The sequence below is a fragment of the Carassius auratus genome, chromosome 15, assembly GCF_003368295.1.
Source record: "Carassius auratus strain Wakin chromosome 15, ASM336829v1, whole genome shotgun sequence".
Classification (NCBI taxonomy): Eukaryota; Metazoa; Chordata; class Actinopteri; order Cypriniformes; family Cyprinidae; genus Carassius; species Carassius auratus.
The window spans coordinates 17839842-17861159 of NC_039257.1; the positions used below are offsets into that span (position 1 = coordinate 17839842).

A 21318-nucleotide genomic window follows, 5' to 3' on the forward strand; every position below is an offset into this window, starting at 1 on the left:
ATCAGTGAAAGCATTTTTTTTTCATGTACTATAGCGCCATCTGCCGGATACTGACGATCATGCACGTATTTGACGAGGTCACTAGTTTGTAGTGATATATTTTTGGTCTTGGTCAACGGGTTATTGTGAAACTGATATTAGATTAATGCATGAATATGTACCATATAATAATATTTGTAAGTATAATAACTAAAATGTATGATTCAAATTAAAATGTAGAAATATTTCAGGTAAACATACTATTTAATTACATAAAGGTTGTATTGCTTAATAATAACCAATACCAAAAACTTAGTAACCAAAAAAATGTATTGGTGTTTGCTTGCTTTTTTTCATACAGAAATCCTGTTTGAGTAAAACTCGCATCATATGAACATGAAATCATCGCCTCTTTAAATGGTTACATGTTCAGGGTTGGGAGCATTTCAATCTCTTGTGAATGTCACGTTTTCTGCATCTGTCACTATAGAAATATATGTAACTGGATACTAAAAAATTGTCAAAGAACAAAAAAGTGAAAGAGCAACTTGCAGTTACAGCTCACAGTCACACACTCCCACACAAAACAGACACCACTGAAAGACAGAACATAAAAAACAAGCAAACTTTAATCTTTAAAATGAACAAGCAGCCTCCCCCCCAACACTCAGATAAACAAATCCAGTCTTATTTACAGCACAGATGACTCAGATACACAGTATTTATGAATGAAAAAATCACAATGGTTACCAAGCAACAACTGGTTTCATGCAGTATTTTGAACTACTCTTCACTCCATATTGATATCTGGTTATGAAATGCACCCAAACTCCACTACATGAGCAGAGTCACTGAATTTCTCCCGGATCAAGTAGTGGTGCTGTTGTAAAGGTGCGCTCACATTAGTGAACATCCATTGTCTGCTGTCAATGGTGCTCACATTCGGAGTCACTTTCAAAATACACAGCTTAAAGCAGTCGCGAAATCTGTGGGGAAATCGATCACCATCATGTGAAATTCCCGATAGAGTGGATTCCTATTCAAATGAATGGATTTCACCCACACAGAGAGAAGAAGAAGAAAATCTGAACATAAATTTTGCCTGGTGAAATGGTAAAAAAAAAGGCAATTTAATAAACTAAAATAAACTATAAACGATAATTGTGATCATCCTTCTTAACATTGTGTACCACGTCAATGGGACCATCAAGCATTGCCCTGTAAATTTAAGGGTTTAACAAGTTTCAAACCCACTAATATCGCCACCATAAGGAATATTCCAGGTAAATACATTGGGCAGCATCAGTGACATGCTGTTGATTAATCATGTAGAAAAACAACAACGCTTAAATGGAAAATGGACCAATTTTTGGCCCGCAATTTTGCGTAAACGGTCCTTCTGTATAAAGCACAGTTCACAGAGCAGTTATCTGTTGGTCAGCATGCCGAACTCACGTGAACACACAATACAACACAATACAATTTTCATTCCATTGACTTCCGCCGATGAAGATGCAGTCACATTAGCGAAATTCTGGTCAATAATGGAGCTTTCGGTTTGTGAGTGTGGTAACTCTGCATAGCCAATCCGAACCTGTTGCCAAATGTGCGTGGGGTAAATCTTTCTCCCTTGTGTGAAATGCACAATTGTGTAAATTCTTTTTAAATTGACAGGATCTCACCTGCGAAAGTTTGACAAACTACATTAAATGTTACAACAAATTAAGCGTAATCGAGTGCACTCATTCAATTCCATAATGCACCGCAATGATGAGTATCAGACGATTTGCACTAAACTGCTAGAGAATACCCATAATGCACCAAATTAATTATTGCATTTGACCAGAAGATGGCATTGCAGTAAATTGGAATAGATAGAGTGTAACCTCATATTATCAACATTGCAGTATCCGTTCAAATTTTGCACGCTCAAAGTCTAGTGTGACCGCAGCTTAACTTAACACCTGTTTACACTGGAATGTTCCTTTGAGTCAAAATTTTGATGGACAAAAATGGTTTAACTCACTCAAGCATAACATTTCGTAAAATAAAATAAAACCATAACAGTTTAAGTGTATTTTAAGAGCTTGGATGATTATGAGAGCGTGATGTACTGTAGAACAATCATGTGGTTAGTCAGTTAAGGCTGTGATTGAACTAGAAGATGTGGCGAGCTGATCACACACCCCATACTTACAACTAACAGCATGTTCTTGTCCACAGCTGAGGTGGCAAGACGACTTCTTACTGCTGAAATGGTGTTGGACTAGTCTTAATTGCTCTTTAGTTAGGAATGATCACTCCTCAAACAATATTCTCTCATTTAATATCATTAAATTACTATAAATTTTACAATTCTATAGGTACAGTATATAAACAGTCAAAAAAAGTGCACTTGCAGAGAAAAAAAAAAAGAGAGAAAGGGAAGGAAACCCACACATCACATAGACAGTATTTAAAACACAGATCAAAACAGGTCTGTCTGTGGTGCATAATGATGATGTCACTGAGGGAACCTGGAGATCTCCCCGTTATGGGGAACCAGAGCAAACAAAACATGCAGGACTAAACACCACAGCTTCAGTGGAAGATCGATCCTGGTGCAGTCTGAAGGGTCTGAGCTGGTGGCTGCACGCAAATATTCTTCCATTCTAACAGTGTACAGTACACTTTTACGTGACTTTAACTCTGTAATAACAGGGTTGTATTTTTTATGCATTGTGACTTTAAATTTGAAATTAAGCATTAAAAAATCCTATTTGCATTACTATAATCTAATAATACAATGTTAAAATCAGCATCATTTTTTTGTTTTAAATTTAGGAGGATGTGCATAAAATCTTAACTGTCCTAAAGTAACCTTTATTTTCTTTAGGAAACATTTGATCTCTAGTTTCATTATTGATATATATACATGATTTGAACATGTTCTTGAGTTTTAGGAGAATTTAATGTTTTTTTCTTTGTTCCTTTCTTTTTAAACCACCAATCCAAATTTCATTATTTGATATTTCTGCCAAACAAATGCAAAATGTAAATAACTAAATGAACAAGGTTTGTTGTCCTTAATTTCACCAAATCTGAAGGTAGGAGGTCTGTGCAGAAAGACAGCTGAGGTTAAGTTCGAAGATAACCTCTAACCCAAGCCAGACAGGGATGGCGGTATACATCTGATCTGCACCAGATAGTGCCGACCGAATGGATGTTTCTTCTCCTCCTCCTCCTCTCCTTTTTGTTTTTTTAGAAGCACTTTACATACCCAACCAATGCAACAGTGTAAATATCAGTGTACATGGGGTTTTAAGAGCTGTACGTTCTCCCAGAAGATTAATATTTCATTTCTGGCCATATTTACGCAGGTAAAAAGAACTGATATGTCACAATGTATAAAATGATTCAAGACCTAGGCATGTTTGATCTACTGCTGTCGCTGTGACGGCTGGTTACTTTATAAGAGGGAACTGTGTGTGTGTGTGTGTAAGGATCACAAGAGAAGGTATACACACACACACACACAGTCCCTCAGTCGGGTCTTGATTCACCTCTACCGCCCGTGCCCCTCGCTCGGGGCGAAGCAGTCAGGGAGATCTGTGAATCCTAGGTGAACAGCTTTCTGAGGTCAGAGGTCAAAGTTTGCAGATGGACTTCATCATAAGAAATGATCCAGATGTGTCTGGGTGTGGAAGGGTCACATTTGGGAGAGGGGTAAGGGGTGTGTCAATACCCAGAGACACCCGGAGCTGAAAGAAAGAGTTCAAGAACATAAAAAAAAAAAAAACGTATTATTCTTTTATAACAAAACATATGTTTTATCTGCGATGTATGCTCAATTACCCGTAGACAATCTGAATGAAATAAAAAATATATAATATGATATATGACATCACCATTAAAATGTCTGGTACGGAAAAAAAAAAAAAAGAGGAGGAGGAAACATTCAACTGATCAAAACTAACACTAAACACATTTATAATGTTACAAAAGATCATTTCCCCCATAAATAAATTATGTTCTCTTGAACTTTTGAACCCGTTCATCAAAAACCCTGAAAAAAAATATAAACGGTCTCGTCAAATTTAACAAATCAGAAAGATTTCTAAAGGATCATGTGACACTGAAGACTTTAGTAATGATGCTGAAAATTCAGCTTTGCGTCACAGAAATAGATACAGTTTAATATATATTAAAATAGTAAACACTCATTTTAACTTGTAATAGTATTTGACAATATTACAGGTTTTTCTGTTTTTATGATCAAGAAAATGGACGCATTTGTAGCAAAATATGACTTGTGTATTATATATTACTTTATATTTCCTTTTAACTGCAATGTGGATGAACTTAATGAACACAATGTTTAAATCTTAATTATGCTTTCATAATAGTGTTTTATAACAATTGCAATGGTGTAACATAACATAAGCCCCATAGGTTTCCACTGTAAACACATTATTATATCAGGGCATGTGGACATTTTTTCCCAGAACCTTCTGTCATAGAAAGAAAGTCTACTGTAGCCAGTCACACTGTACTGACCTGAGGGGGAGGTTGTGTGTGTATGGTCAGATGTCTGTTAGCGGTCAGGGTGTCCGAGCCCCTAACAGTTACACTGCTGCTTGGCCTGTGCAGCAGAGCCCCGGGGCTGTCTGAGCTGCCGCAGGGACGCGTCTCCGTACTGGATCCCAGAACCCATCCGCTCCGGATCCAACTCACCTGTATGAGCATAGAGAACACAAAGCTTAACCTACTGTATCATATTTGATTAACCCATTTCTATGACTTCTAAATGATCAAAACTTTGCTTAAAAACCTGTATACAATCTACTACAGTACATGCCTTCTGCCATCTCAATAAAGGGATTGTTCAACCAAAAAGGAAAATTCTGAAGCAGAAGAGAAGAATTGTTGAATAAAGTTGTTTTTGTTTTCTTTCTGCACAAAAAGTATTCTCATAGCTTCATAAATTACAGGTGAACCACTGATGGTTCATGGACTATTTTAACACTGTCCTTCCTACCTTTCTGGGCCTTGAACATTTCAGTTGCATTGCTGTCTATGCGGTGTCAGAAAGCTCTCAGATTTCATAAAAAATATCTTAATTTGTGCTTTGAAGAAAAACGAAAGGTTTGGAATGACATGAGGGTTAGGAATTAATGACAGAATTTACATTTTTGGGTGAACCATCCCTTTAAATTACTCTTTATAAGGCATCTTAGTATAATTTCAAAATGTCCACCTTTAGATCGTGTTAAACACTTCCTGGACTGAAGCAACTTAGATTTACTAGATCACTCATATATCATTTTTCAGTAAAATGTTCAAGTATTGAATATGATACAACAGGCTTTTGAGGAGTGCTTATCATAAATCGCATTATGTTTTACAGACGATAAAAACAAAAAAAAAACCTACAGAGCTTTTGACCACGGTATTTTAATATCATCTTTTTAAGACACATTACTGGGAAATATAGAGTGACAACCAGGGCTTGAAGCAGAATCAATATTTTAACGTTTCTGTTTTTGCATTCCTCTGTTCCAAAACCGGTTTCAGCAGAAAAAGAATAAGGGTTAATAATGTTTTTTTGTTTTTTTTTACTTTTTAATCTATAATAATAATAATAATAATAATAATAATAATAATAAAGTCAAAAAGAAAAAAAGAGATCTGGTATCATAGCCAAAACAACATCATCTTTTCTAGATTTTGACCAAATGTAAGCTACTAAATCTGTTTACACTTTATTTTTTTTTAAAGATATTTAAAAATGTTGGCTGCATTGTCAAAAACACTACTTATAAAAATGCGATTTGAGAAGAAAAGAAACAAAAGTCGCGTAAGCTTGTGTCGCTTTATTTTTTATTACATTCAGAAATAATGTAGCCTACGCTAAAATGAGAGTAAAGAAAAATGTTTACAAATATTATAAAAAGCATATACATATTGATGATAAACACAGTTATTAGTTTCCTTCTCTCCACAACAATCCTCTAAAGTGAGGCCGTGAGTTTAAAAACATCAATCCAAAACCAAATTAATTTAAAGTGAAACTAATGGCTACCTCTCTCATTTGGCATGAATCCAAATGTTTCCATAGTCACAATGTATCTGGAAGCTAAAATATTATTACAATTTTTTTTAATTTAATTAAATTTATGCATTTAGCAGACACTTTTATCCAAAGATACTTACAGTGCATTCAGGCAATCAATTTTTACCTATCGTGTTCCCGGGGTATCGAACCCCCAACCTTGAGCTTGATAGCGCAGTGCTCTACCAATTGAGCTACAGAAACACTTAATTATGTTATTATTAATTATAGGCTTTGTACTATGCTCACATTGACGCAAACATCATCCTTCGCATCAGGTATTTGTAAACTGCACAGTGATGCGGTGGTCATACTGAACTCAACAGATTGTACAACTGGCCGTGTAACTTCTTATACGTTTCTTTCAGTGTTGTGCTCGAACGCGTTCATTGAACGATAGTTCATGAACTCGTTCATATTTTGGGCGAACGTGAACTGAACGTGCTGTATTACTGCCTGATGAACGTTACTGTGAACTCGTTCATTCTGGTGTCTGTGAACGGCACGCTCTCTCAGGTTAACTTCGTTCAATAGGGTGCCAGATTTCTATAGTGCCTTCCAGGCGAAAACACACCGTGAACGGGTCTTAATATGTAGCGGAAAAACACCCAATCTGGCAACACCAGCCACCAGTGTCGCACCGCCGTCCGCCGCATACGTGACGCGTCATCAAAAAAACAAAACAAAAAAAAGCATGGAGGCGACAGCAGCATTTAGCAAGAAGGCTTATGATCCTTTAAAACAATTTTATGATGTTTATGACAAGTTCGGTGAGAATGGGAGACAAAGCATTAAAGCAACAATGGGGAAGTGCTGTCCCCTCAATGCTAATGTAAACCCTGGTTGGATAAGGATTCAAAATTGGATATGAAGATGAAATCTGGCGCATAGCTTCATTGTTAAAACTGATAAAATAATTGCTGTCTGTTATTCCATATGGACTGTGGCAATAATTTTGAAAAATAATATCTCGCAGCAACATATGGAAAAAAAAGAACTATGAACTAGTTCATTTTTGGAACTTAGTGAACTTAGTTCAAAATGTTGTAGTTTGAACTATGAACTGAACTAGTTCATTAAAAAATTTGTGAATTGAACTTTGAACTAGTTCATGTAGAAAGTGAACTTTCCCAACACCGGATCTTTAACTGTATTTCATTTTGATAACGAACAGGCTGCAATCTCACAAAATATGTTGTGTCTGTGTGACGTGACGAGTCGGCGCGATATGGCCACACCAACACTGGTTGGTCACACACAGAAGCAAGACACATCATTAAAAACTGTTAAGCTTTTCCAAAATAAATAACAATGTAAAGCTTTTGCAAAATAATGAAAACTAGCTACTTTCTGCCGTCTCGTTTTCCTTTCCCTGAACTTTTAATGTATAGGCCAATATAGGCTATTCCTTTTATGGAAGATTAAAATTTCAAATATTAAATAGAACAATAAAATACCATTATTAACCAGTTAATGGCTATTTCAAATTTTTCATTTCTGTTCGGAACTATAACATTTTATTTCGTTTTGGTGGGTTCTTTTTTCTGGACCTGTCAAAATTTTGTTTGCTTCTGGCTTTAGTTTCGTTCGAGCCCTGGTGACAACAGATATTTATATGCATTTGTGCAACTTGTCAGTGATATAGATCTAATTGATTAGAATCTCATCTTTTTGGCTATAAAAATATCATCATTTGCATCAAATTGTATATTTTCCTCAATTTGGACAGTAAAACTTTAGTATAGGGACCAATTCTCACTATTAACTAGTTGCTTATTAGCACGCCAAATAATAACATATTGGCTGTTTTTAAGTACGTATAAAGCACATATTCTGCATGACAATATTCCACATCCCTAATCCTGCCCAATACATAAACTCAACTAATCTACCTTACTAATTATAAATAAACAGCAAATTAGGAAATGTATTGAGGCAAAAGTCATAGTAAATGGTCTGTTAATTGCGAGAAATGGACCTTAAAGTGTGACCGTTTGGGCCTCTGAATAAAAATGAGTTGTCTTTTCCCATCTCAAACATGGGCTGTATATTCTCCTATATCATACTTTATGAGCCATAGTAAACTAATACGAAAATGTCTCGGCAGTGCAGCGTTCACTTACCTGACTCAATCTTATTGAGGATGGTGCGAGCACATTTGAGAAATCCTTCCTCTACGTTCTCCCCGGTTAAAGCACTCGTCTCCAAAAACATCAGCTCTGAGGGAGGACAGAGTCAGGCTAGCACATCAGAATCAATCATCTGCTCACCCTACAAATGCTCTCGTGTTGAAAAGGTCCATATGGACACCTGTTATCAAGCATGCTAAGCGTCAGTTACATGAGGGTGCTTTAGTGTGAAGAGATCATCCGCAAGAACCATCTTACGGTCTTTAGCCATGTCTACAGCACTCGTGTGACCAATACAGAAGAACTCGTAAATGAGCCGCTCATAAAAAATAACAAAAAGAGAGAGAGGAAGAGAAGCACACTCTCTGCAGCGGCACACATCTGTTTGGCCAATTATGAATACAAACAGATCTCTCTAGATATATGACAAACAGGTGCCAGAAGCAAGAGTAATTTTGGACTATAGCTACAAATGTGTTCTGCCTAAAGAGCAGCTCTTACCGTTCTCTTGGGCAAAACGAGACGCTTCTAGGAAGGTGACCTCACGGTCCGCATCCAGATCCTTCTTATTCCCGCAGAGGATGATGACGATGTTAGGACTGGCCAGTGTTCGTGCGTCCGTCAGCCAGTTAGTCAGAGCATTGTAGGTCTCCCGACTAGAGAACAAAGACGAGCACAAAGACTAATTAATTTAGATATCACTTTCTCTTTCTCCATAATACACAGTTTCAAAGCAGCTTTAAAGAAAATCATTTGCATTTAGCGAATTAGAGCCGGGCCGATAATATCGTTTTGCAACAATATATTCAAGCAGTTGAGATTTGCAACACAGTATATATTACCAAATGCGATATCCTGTATGTATGCGGATATAGATGGACATACTGTACATACAGTACATATAATGCTTTACGTGAGTATAAGGCATGCTTTTTGATGGATGAAATTTAATTTACCCATTAAAACAGAGTCTAGAAAAATTAAAATGAATATAAAACAAAAAAAACAATCCAGAAAAACTGACACCAAAAAAACTGAATTTGGAAAAAATAAAAAGGATTTCATAATACCTAAATAGCTATTGATAAGCCTTAACCAGGAGGTTCCCAGAAAAAAAAAAAAAAATGCTTCCTGGGGTTAAAAATGCGTTTTGTTATTTGGCATGGTTGTCTTGGTAAAATTCAAATTTTAGGGGCTAAATATCACGTTATTGGTATTGGGGTTGCTTCAAACCACGGACATGAAAAACAACCGCAGACTTGGCAACACTGGTTCAGGTGGAGCGGCAGTTACTACACCGACAACTAACACAAAATCGCTTTCAAAATCAACAAAGAATCGCCTGTGATTTTAACATCGATTTTGTGTAGATTGTCAGTGAATTACGGCTCGGTGTAGTAAATGCCAACCAATGTTGCCAAGTCTGTGGTTGTTTTTCATGTCTGCGGGTCGAAGCGACAATACCAATAACTTGATATTTAGCCCCTAAAATGCAAATTTTACCAAGGAAACCATGCCATAAAACTTATATTTTAACCCCGGAAAGCAATTTTTCATCGGTGAACCTCCTGGAAACACGACTGGGCTAGTTTTGAACTAGTTTTGAGAAGCAACTGGGCAGGATTTATTGTGAAAACCTGGCAACCCTGATCTGAACGCATATGCTGGAGATATACTTCTAATTATAGGAGCGTCTTTACTGATGAGATGTGCATGAAAATCGCATTCGATTTTTTGCACAGCCCTAACAAATATTTAAAAACCTACACAGATAAATTGTGCTAAATTGCATAGCCTAATAGTGATACCAGAAGTCAAGCTTTTTTATTACGTTGACCATAATTGCCAAGTGTGCTACTAATTTTCGGAGTCAACATTTAACCTAAGTTCCACCTTTTAAATTCGGTACCAGAGAAACCGCTTTTGTGAGTCAATAACAGCGAACACTTAACATGCTTCACTGTAATGCTGCTTCTCAGAAGTCAATGACTGCGACGACCTCTGAGTGCTTGGAGAAACAGTGAGACAATACATGACTCATAATGCCGTCCTTCACATTTCCTCACTGTGCATTCGTCACGCTTTCAAGGAATCTTGTTTTGTTTGAGTCACTGGTCTCCAGAGCAACAGAAGAAAGGGAGCGTGGTGAAAGTGTTTGAGAGTTCAGTGCTGAAGGACGACTCTCATCACACACACACAATCCATCACTCCGTTCATGTTTCTCGCTCACTGTGCTCACATCCCATCTAATGGACCGATAGTTGCCGCTCGCCAGAAGATGACATTTTATTACAGTGCTGTCAGTCTTTATTATTCCATTGTCTTTGTCTCTATTACCAGGACAGCTGCATGGCAACCTGGAGCTCATTCAATTCAATGCGGCAGTCATTCTCTCTATGTGCCTGTTTTAGTTCATTCCCTGCAGCTAAAAGATTCATTTTTTTCCATTTCATAACAAAATGTATCTTTGCGGTCGGGTGACCCTACAGCTGCCTTACCTTGTGATGTCATACACGAGAAGAGCCCCTGCTGCTCCACGGTAGTAGCTGCGGGTCACCGACCTGGAAGACACAAGCGGAGAATGACCTCAGCCAATCAGAGTCAGCACAAGAGCAATGAGGATGTGCTAACGAGCCAATCACAGGCAAGTACCTAAAGCGCTCCTGTCCAGCTGTGTCCCAGATCTGCAATTTGACCGTTTTGCCGCCAACGTTAACAACCCTGGAGCCAAACTCAACGCCGATGGTGTGGTTGGAGTCCTGTTTGACTGTGAAAGAAGATGATTGGTTAGAAGCGGAGCTGAAAAACTGCTTAAAGAGATTGTTTCATTGATGTCTGATGCCAGCAGTGTTGTTTTTATATTCTTTGAACTATTATAGGTTTATTTTTTAAAGATTAATTTGAATTTATTTGTACATTTTTGATATTTCTGATGCATTCCGAGAGATCTCTTGCCCTCCATAAACAGCAAGAATATTACCACAATCAAAGAAAACAATAATAAAAAAAAAAAATTCAGCAATTCTCCTCCACAAATTTCCGTTTTCCGCTATTTTGGAGAATACCCCAGAATGTAATCAACGTTTTCAACATGCGCGTGCTGTCTACTGAAAATAAACGAGGCTGATTGCATTGGTTACATTCTGGGGTATTCTCCAAAATGCGAAAGACGGAATCTTGGGGAGAAGAGTTGCGGAGTAAATAGTTTTTATTGTTTTCTTTGCGCACAAAACGTATTCTCGTAGCGTTGTTAAATAACAGTTGAACCCCTGATGTCACATGGACTATTTTACAGATGTCCTTGCGACGTTTCTGTGCATTGATCGCGGAGGGTATATCTATGGAGGGTAAGAGATCTCACAGATTTAAATAAAAAATATTATTGTTTAGGTTTAATTTATTTTTATTTCAGTTTCAATTTTACACTGAAACAATTGGTAACGACTAGATTCACCCTGATGAAGGCCAGTGGGCCGATATGCGTTGGTGTTTTATGCTTTAGCCCTTTTAAATAATAAAGGCTTTTTAACTTTTGCATCCTACTGAGTGCCTAGACCTGGATATTTTCCAAATTCTTTTTCATGAACAGTTTACCCTTCCATGAGCACCAGAGGATACAAGGGATACCAGCAGCACTTTTGTTTACTCTGAAAACTGTCTGTTAAAGAAATATTTTTGTGCTCTGGTGACTCAATCAATGCTCATGAACAGTTGTATATTAACAATCAAATAAAAAATATGAATTCCCAAAATGCATCTACCCTGAACAAGTTACATATCACACTGTGATTTCATGCTTTCAGTCAACGAAGGAGCATCAGAAAATTGTGTGCAACTGACTACTTTTCAGATACTGAACATTGTATTTTATGTGTATTTAAGCTTACAAAATGAACCAGGCCAAAAACATAAGTTAATAATAAATATAAAAAGAATGAGTTCTCAAAAGTCCAGTGTGTTTTGTTCACTCACAGAACTTCAAAATACCACATAAAATTTGTTTAATCATATGACTCAAGTAGACTTCCTTAAGTCAATGCACATTAAATTTTTTATATTATAACATTCAAAGCTCATTACTGTCTTAGAAACAACATAATGGCAGAGTCATTCAAAATCCATTCAATGTCAAAGACATAATTTCCAGCAATTAAACCGCTTTTATTTATTTTTTCTCTGTAAACTGAGATTGGCATTGGATTTTCTAAGCTCACTGGCAACATGATTTGCATTCATCACTTAACATACCTTTATTCATGTTTCAAAAGCATATAAAGCTACTCTAGTTCACAAAGATTTAACATTCTCTCTGCTGAATGTTCTGAGAATTAAAGGTCAGGTTTTAATTCAAGTCTTTGTGAGAGTGCGACATTAGTATGGGCTTACACTTGTTTTCTATGAACTGGTGAAGGAGGCATGATTTCCCAGTCCCAGCGCTGCCAATCACCAGGAACTTAAACAGGAAATCTGAAACCAAGAGGGAGAGAAAAAGGAAACCGAATCAATATCGCTGTTGCATTGCACAGAAGACATGTTTAAAGGCTGTTTGGATGTCGTTCAGAGCACTGCCATCCTGATCTGAACTACAGATCTCCATTCTCATGTCAGTCAAACTGAAGAGTGTATTCTTTGAACAATTAAATCCATCCTGAAAAGCAATGTTCTTCCAAGAAGGGTTGCCAAGTAACTGACTAAACATGCATTAAACTGAAGATTGCTCATATCAATGCTATTATGCGGCAAGCCTGATTCTGCCAAAGGTGAATCCAGCAGAAAGTTTTTCACATATGCTCACCAAAGCTGCACTTATTTGATAAAAAAATTCAGTAAAAACAGTAACATAGTAAGTGGTTTCCCTAGTTTTATCAGGCATGACAAAATGAAAATGAGACCAATCACCACAGATTAGCGTCACGCAAAGGAGGGGTTTGGAAAAATGGATCGTGGAGTGAATCGTTTGGGAGTCGCTGAGCAAGTAAAAATAAATGCATGTTATAAGACAATGAAAATGTTTTTTTGTCCTTGCATCTGTTGTTGGAGACTCCCAAAACATGAATCTTTCATTACCCATAACAGGGGCACTTTAAAGCACCAATAATTGTTATACACTTTATATATTTTTAAATATAATTTATAGGGCTGCACAATTAATTTAATGTGATTGTCATGCGCATCTTGTCAGTAAAGCTGGTTCTGTGATTAGTAATAAATCTCCAGCACATGCTTTCAGATGAAGCAGCATTTACTACTCAGAGCCGTAATCCACTGACGAGCTACGCAAAATTGCGTTAATAATCGCTGACAATTTAATTGTGTGATCATGAAATTGAAGAAATCATTCTGTGCTTATGAAAGCTGTTTGCATAGCTTGTCAGTGATCTATGGCTCTGTGTAGTAAATGCTGCTTTATATGAAAGGGCGTGAAAATACTACATTTAATAACATGTTTTTACTCCAAACTCACTTATAATGTCAGTCCAGTGTTTGAAATAAATCCTTCTCTGAGATAATGTGGCTTCTTACACAGAATATGGCACACAACATATTTCATAGTATTCTAAGCAGTGATAAAGGCTATGTCGATTAGCATTGCATTATTATAATAAAAATTATAATAACTCAGATATATTGTAGTAGTCTTGTGTTTATCAGTCACGTTTAGGAAAGCAAAAAAACTAAAAACAATTTAACCATGCAGCAAAACATTTGTAAATATTTTAATAAGCTATTGAAAATAAATAAATAAATGACTGTTTAAAACGTTTAACATTGTATTAATCGGCCAAAATTCTTAACGGTCGGTTAACGGTTATTCGGTTAAAATAAACATCTCTAGTTACGTTGAATCAATGAAAGCAGTTAAAGGAAAACACCACTGTTTTTCCATATCCCACGATATTTTTCCCTCAACTTAGACGAGTTGATACACACCTCTCCCGTCTCAGTGCGTGCACTTAATCGCTGTAGCACATGGCACTACTATGTTAGCATTTAGCTTAGCACCATTCATTCCTTAGGATCCAAAGAGGGATGAATTTAGAAGCCACCAAACACTTCCATGTTTTCCCTAATTTGAAGATGGTTATGAGTAGTGAATGGATGGGATGAGTAAGGAATGAATGGTGCTAAGCTAAACGCTAGCATTATGGTGCTGCGCGCTACAGCGTTTGACGCATGATTAATTCAATGATTTTGAAACATAAAAGAACATTTTCCCATTGAATAAACGATGCCTCAAAATTCAGTTTAGATAGACGACTAGGTTTTCAAACAGATCTATCATGAATACTCTGTCATAATGAAAAAGGGTAAAAAGCCAAGGATCTTCAATGGATAAATGACTTTGCAATCACTCCAACATGACATTTAGGCATAATAAATCATATTTAATGAAGTGGTCGAGACTCAGACAGTCAGCTAATGGGTGCTATTTCTGATGTGAGTGTGTGTACTCTGACAACATGACCTTGAGCTCGTGTTCATGGAAAAGCAGTTGGTGACTAAATGTTCACTGTACAGAAACTAGCAGCTTAAACATCAGTTTTCGAATGTTTAAGACTAAATTACTTGTACCCGACATGTGCAAGATGTATCAGTTCCCTTTAATGATCTTAAAAGGGAAGTAAAAGGGTGTTGAAAAGTGATGTAAAATATTAAAGAGGACTGAAGCCTGAACTTCAGGCCCATGTTTACCAATGTAACTGTGGTTTAGATACACAACACCACAAGTAAGACAGCCAGACCGAAGTACTTCCAAATAATGGTTCAAGTCCATACTCAGCTATAAGGCAAACGAAAGATCATGTGATTAACAAATGACTTTCATATTTCACTTCCTTTAAAAGTCTATGCTGAATTAATGAAATGCCATATCTGTCATCACAGGACTGCAACAATTCATCTATGGAAAAATATTAATCTAATAAAACTGGAATTGAGATATGGCTTACAGTGAGATTATTAAAGCAAAGGGTGTGATGTAATTAAATATATGCACTGCATGTTTAAGAGTGAAGTTTTAACTAAATGCTTCATGGTTTAATACTTGAAAATGAAGACATTATATTATTTTGCATACATTAGTATGCAAAATAACACTAACAATATTAATAATGTAATGCAAAACAACTTTTTTTGTATTATTATATTTGCTTTTTTTGTTTTACAGTGGAATACTACAATAGTAATTAACAATTGTCTTTATGGCCAAATTGTGCAGCCCTACAAAAAGGCACAGCAATTCTGATTTTGTTTTAGAAGTGATTATTCACGATTAATCAATTTTACAGCCCTGATGTTTGCCATGTTTATTGTTGCATAACACATAATGTGCCAGATACCATCTAAAAAAAATAATATGCAGTATTTAGGGGGAAAACAAGTCTGAGAGATGATTTCAGTCTCTTTGGGGCCTGATCTGCTACAGTGTGACAGATGAATCATACTGTATATCACTCATGACAAATGCTAGAGTGAAGTCATGTTAAACAGATAATCAGTAGTCTAGTAGGGTGTCCTGAACGAGCGATTGACTATGGTTAAATGTGCCCCTGGAGAATGGCTAAGGATATCAATGAGCCATAGTAGAGCAATTACAGTGCCAGGGCAAGATGGCCATTCTTTCTCTATTGGCATGGAAAGGTGATTTGTAGGCCATGTGCACTGAAACGGACTCAGTTTCTCGGGGGACTGATGGGGGTTGGAGGAGAGAAAGAAGAGATGAGGGTGAGGGGGAGATATCTGCAACATGAAACTACTATCCACATTAACTACATGAATATTTTAGTATCTACAGCACAAATACATCAGTCGATAAAAAGACATGTGTTTAGCCTTCAACCAGTGATTTAAAGGGGCCACTCATGTTTTATGGTTATATTCACATTTTATTGCTTACTGCACAGTATATACTGTTCTGCTATTTGCAGGTCGAGAAAGAGAAGTTAAAAGTCATGGTTGACAATATTTCTGATTTATACATCATACTAGACATGGAAAATCAATTGGGATAAAGCAGGCCTATTGCTTGCAGTATGCTCCATTTTATACTGTATATTTTGGCATAGGCTGTACAGAATTTGCATACCGCATTTGCATACTGTGAATGATATACACTGCTGATAACAGTAAGAGCAGAATGCTATTCATAACACAGACTTTAGGGCACTGAAAAAAAGTCAACGTGCAACTGCTTTCACAAGCCATTTTAATTTAGTACAATGTGACATTTCTGAGTGAAACTATTCAAAGGAAACTTGATTTTATCCATTGTTAACTGATTGTATCATAAAAAGCGCTGTTTCTGTGAAAGTCTTGGTGACATCGACCTAAAAGCAAAGTTTCAGAAACAAAACAAGATATGAACCATTGATTATGAAGACAGACGTTTGTTTTCTTTACAAGAACATCCATCAATGGATCAACTTAAATTTCACAAAACTTCCTTTTTTATTTTTTTCAGTAACTTTTAAGGAGTTACTGTCTCATTATTTGCATGTGCTTTTAAATGTTCAATTCGCGTGGTGGTCTGACCATCCACAAAGCGTGTGCGCTAAAGCCTGTCAAACAGCGCCTGATTATTGAACTAAGTTACCTTTTGCGCTAAAACTGTCAAAACACACAAGGTTTACATGTAGACTCAGTTGGTTATGTCTAAAATGAAAGTAAACAGTTGAGAGAAAAACATATATATTAAGCCCCTTTCACACGTTGAACACGGAAAATTGCAACCCAAAAAATATCTGCAAACTGTAACGAAGCAGAGATCATTTAGTTCTTCACTTTCCACACTGAGGCTGAGATCGTTCACCAGTTTAAGTGAACGTTAACGTGCCTATCGTTTTCGACTCGACTCGACTCAAGTATCTTTACGGGACCTTTACAGGTTGTGTGTGAACACAGGCACATATTCCGGGTAGTCACTGGCAGTGTGAAAGTGCAAAATCTATCGACCCAGGAACAATTGTATTTTCCGGATTTGCAATGTGAAAGAGGCTTTAGATGCGTGCAGGTCTTAAAGGGACAGTACGCCTATTAAACATGCAGCCTACTGTAATTACAGGGATAGATTACCCTGAAATCATTCATTTCAATCATTCACATCAATTCATTTTTGGCATTATTTACACACTGCCACATTGTCCCAAACCTATATTAGTTTTTATCTTGTGCTGAACACAAAATAAGATATTTTAAAGAATGTGGGTAATCAAACAGTTGCTGGTCCACACTGAATTTGATAGTAGCAAAAAATACCCTGGAAGTCACTGTGGACTACAAAATTTTTCCACATTCCTCAAAATAGCATTAATGTTCAGAAGAAGAAAGAAACTCATTCAGGTTTAAACCCACTTTTGAGTGAGTAAATGGTTGAATAAAAATATGACAGAATTGACAGACAGCTGACAGTTACATTTTTGGGTAACTATTCCTTTTAGCGTTAATAAAACAACAAAACAATTAAAGAAAAAAAAAACACTCACTGCTCTTGACTGAAGAAATTTAATTGAGTTGCTTTAGGAATAAGTTTATAGTGTTTTAGTCTTGAATGCTCCTGCTAAATACACATATTGTACTTAAAAATAAAGCACTGTTTGTTTTATTTGTAGATGTCATTCTTTTATCTTTGTTCTTAAAAAATAAGAACACTTTTTTTTTTTTCTTCGCACTCTTTGGCCTAAATATCTGCTATTCATTTTTAGTTATCTTGAAATGTCTTTATAATAGGGAAATGAGTGTGGCTGTAATGCTCAGACAATTTGCAAAATAGTAAAATCAGCATGACAAAGAATTGTGATAAAATCTTGAATCGTGATATAAAAAAAAAAAAAAATAAATAAATAAAAAACAGTGATATGATTATTTTTCCATATCGCCCACCCCTACTTTTAGGGCCGTTCTCCCCCCTCGCACATATACTAAACATTTTACAGTTTGAAAAACTCACACTGGCATGTCCTTGTAATCGAATTTGACAAAATATTCCTTTTTTGGTGAACTAACAATTAGAGCAGGAAAGTGTATTAAGAATGTAATTAGATTTTATGCAGGATATTGCATAATACTGCCGCTATATTGCAAAAAGTTCATAAAAACATTAATATCAGTAATAAAATAATTAGTAGTAGTGGTGGTTATACTAACATTAAAGAAGCAGAAGAAAATAAAAACAGTACCTCTTCTAGTAACCATTCCCCTTTCAACTGATCAGTGCTCACCACAGCAAGGACAAGTGGTACTTGTTAGAAGAAGTGATTTTCTCTCAGTGTGTAAAAATGAAACCGAGCTAGACAGTTCATGCAGAGCAAAGATGCATGCAGTCGATGACGGAAATCACATGCACAAAGTCAGTGCAATGAAACAAACTAACCTTAAACCACAGGCGTCAAGTTTCTATTAAAGCTGCTGTAAGAGATTTCAGCTAAATTAACTCACCAGTCATCCATTCAACCACACGGTACAAATCCCGCCCGATCTGCTAACAAAACCTGAACAAACTAAACCAGTCGTTCACGAACGAACTACACAAACAGCCAAACTGCAGATAAACAAGGACCTTCTGACTGAACAAAAGAAATTGAATCTCATTTGAAATAAGAAAGAGAATAAGGGATTAGGATTGTGTTAAAATGACTAATGTCCAAACAAATAAAATGACACAACGATTTTGTTATTAAGAAGTCATTTCCAAGAATGGACAAAATGGAGGGGGGAAAAAAAGGCATGAATTGTTATCATTTGTAGAAAAGTGCTAATGAGATACATGGAAAAACTACTATATATATATATATATATATATATATATATATATATATATATATATATATATATATATATATATATATATATATATATATTTATTAGGGGTGTAACGGTACGTGTATTCGTACCGGACCATTTCGGTACAGGGCTTTCGGTACGGTGCACGTGTGTACCGAATGACGGAATGCAATATTTCCAAACAAACTTATTAAATGGCGGAAGTCTCCACGTTCAGCGCAAATCCCGCCCTGCAGCTGATTCTAAGGCCGGCGACACACTAGGTGTTTCTCAATGTCAAGGAAGGATCCTCGGAAGCCAGTATTTCGAGGATGCTACGTCATCGACATCCGTCGAAGGACTGTTCCAATGTCGAGGATCCTCGGAATTTCAACCAAGGACTGAGTCTTTCGTTCGAAGAATATCCCATACACAGGAAAGGATGCATATGTGTATCCTTCGCGCTCTTCGCGCTCTCAAATCACCCATAATCCTATGCACACAGCTTTGCTATCTAACGTTAGTTCAAAAATGTCGAACGTTAACGTAGTCGGAGCGTTAACGGTTTTTATTTACGTTACCAAACATTTTTTATAACTGTAGTATATACAAGTAAAGTTTGACGTTTAAATGCCAGTACAAATTACTACCGTATTGATATTGTAAATTATACAAATGGTTAACTGAACCGGACCTGTCATTTAACAATTGGTTGCTTCATCGGCATTTATTTTATAAATAACTAGTTAAGTTGTCCAAAGTAATTTAATGATACCATTCGCAGCGTTATTCAAACGGACCTTTTCACTGACGTAATGACGCAATTACATGCACTTGCTAGGCTGTTCCATTGACGTGTTCTCCGAATGCTAAAGAGGAGTCTCACCTAGCCTCTGAAGGAAGTGACTTGGAAGGATCAGTCCTACCAAGGAAGTATCCTTGACATTGAGAAACGCCTACTGGATGTGTGGGGCAAGTCTCTCAGCTGCGTGGCATGTCTGTTTTTAATTCGGCTCCCATGGCAATTCGGTTGCCAATTCGGTTTCCAGGCAAAATAGAATAGGAAAATAAGTTTATATGTCATTTTGTACACAAATACATATTAATTCATAACACTTTGATGTTTGAAAGTCTATAGGTTGACATAAATTCTGATTTAAATGTAATTAAAAAAAATAAATTAATAATTATCGATTTTCAAATATTGCACTTGTGAAACATAGTCTATTTTGCCATCAATACTGTTGACGGTGTCCTTTATCAGTAGGCTTTATATTTATGCTCAACATGAAGTATAGATATTGTTGTCATGAAGACAAGAGCCTAAAATTACAGCAGTTCTAAGTAGACAGGAAATGAGTTTTACAGCGATGTATATATTAGTTTATGGAATATTTATCAATTATCATACCAGTTTAGCAGCTCTTGCCCGGCATACACAAACATGTTTATGTACACATATTAATTCAGATATCATCATCATCATCATCATCATTCATCACCAGTACTGTTTTGACAGGCCCATCTGAGAGTGTTGAAATTACCCAAACACACATATTTACACACAACCTGCGCAGGCCAGAATTACAGTAATGACTCTAAAGGTATATGATTGTAATATCACAAACTAATTACAGCATTTTGCTTAACAACTTAAGGTTTGGAGTGAGAAACCGACTGCCTGATGATGGTGATGTTGATCCAGCACGCGCGCTCACTCACACGCGCGCGCCTCTCGCTGACTGTAAACGCGCTAACAACAACACAAATGAGCTGTCATTACCGTACGTCTCTGACATGTCGGTCCCACCGATTAAACCAATCAACCGGGCAGACGATACTCTTTATCCCCTTCTTCAGATAAACGCTATGCTCTGGTTTCGTTTCTGTGCGAAGTGCTGGTAGCCAACAGGCTAACTGCTGCTAACGCCTCTCACAGCTTCCTGTTTTACAACACAAACCTGCGCGTGCACAACGTGCTCGCGACACTGAACTGATGTCATGACGCGTCTCAAGAATCCTGTCATGATTCACCGCACAATCAAAATAAGGAAATTATTATTATTATTATTATTATTATTTTATTATTATTATTATTATTATTATTATTATTATTATTGTTATTTTACGTATCTACAGTTTATATACGCATCTAGCTATTTACCATAATACATTACAAATACTCTTACAATAAATAAAAAGGTTTTATGTGTAAGTTTGGGGAGACACAATGGAAAAAAATATATAATTTGTTTATATAAACAGAATGTTATATGTTTTTTCTTCTTATGAACAGGACATGGTTTAGATGTTGTATTTAATCATTGATTATAATTATTAAAATTGCATATGTCACTATAT

The 21318-nt window shown here is 36.4% G+C and overlaps 1 protein-coding gene across 2 annotated transcripts; it reads right to left on the reverse strand.

The window, feature by feature from the left end:
• Positions 1-590: 590 nt before the first annotated feature.
• Positions 591-20931, reverse strand: LOC113115284 (ras-related protein Rab-4B). 2 transcript variants are annotated; one of them, XM_026282749.1, is made up of 8 exons: positions 20741-20931; positions 12586-12666; positions 10852-10966; positions 10698-10760; positions 8701-8855; positions 8194-8289; positions 4516-4692; positions 591-3719 (listed from the first exon to the last, which is right to left on the reverse strand). In XM_026282749.1, exons 1-7 carry the CDS (start codon positions 20754-20756, stop codon positions 4577-4579), a joined length of 642 nt encoding a protein of 213 aa, XP_026138534.1. In that variant the 5' UTR covers positions 20757-20931; the 3' UTR covers positions 591-3719; positions 4516-4576. The 2 variants fall into 2 exon arrangements, with proteins under 2 accessions (XP_026138534.1, XP_026138535.1); XM_026282750.1 differs by lacking the exon at positions 20741-20931 and adding an exon at positions 18375-18452.
• Positions 20932-21318: the final 387 nt, after the last annotated feature.

Bases quoted from the DNA above. Each gene is read 5' to 3' on its own strand.
- LOC113115284 (XM_026282749.1), bottom strand. The intron at 10,761-10,851 runs GTACTTGCCTGT...TGTGTCTTCCAG, and splicing joins GCTGGACAGGAGCGCTTTAG to GTCGGTGACCCGCAGCTACT. The intron at 4,693-8,193 runs GTAAGTGAACGC...ATGCTCATACAG, and splicing joins CCTCAATAAGATTGAGTCAG to GTGAGTTGGATCCGGAGCGG.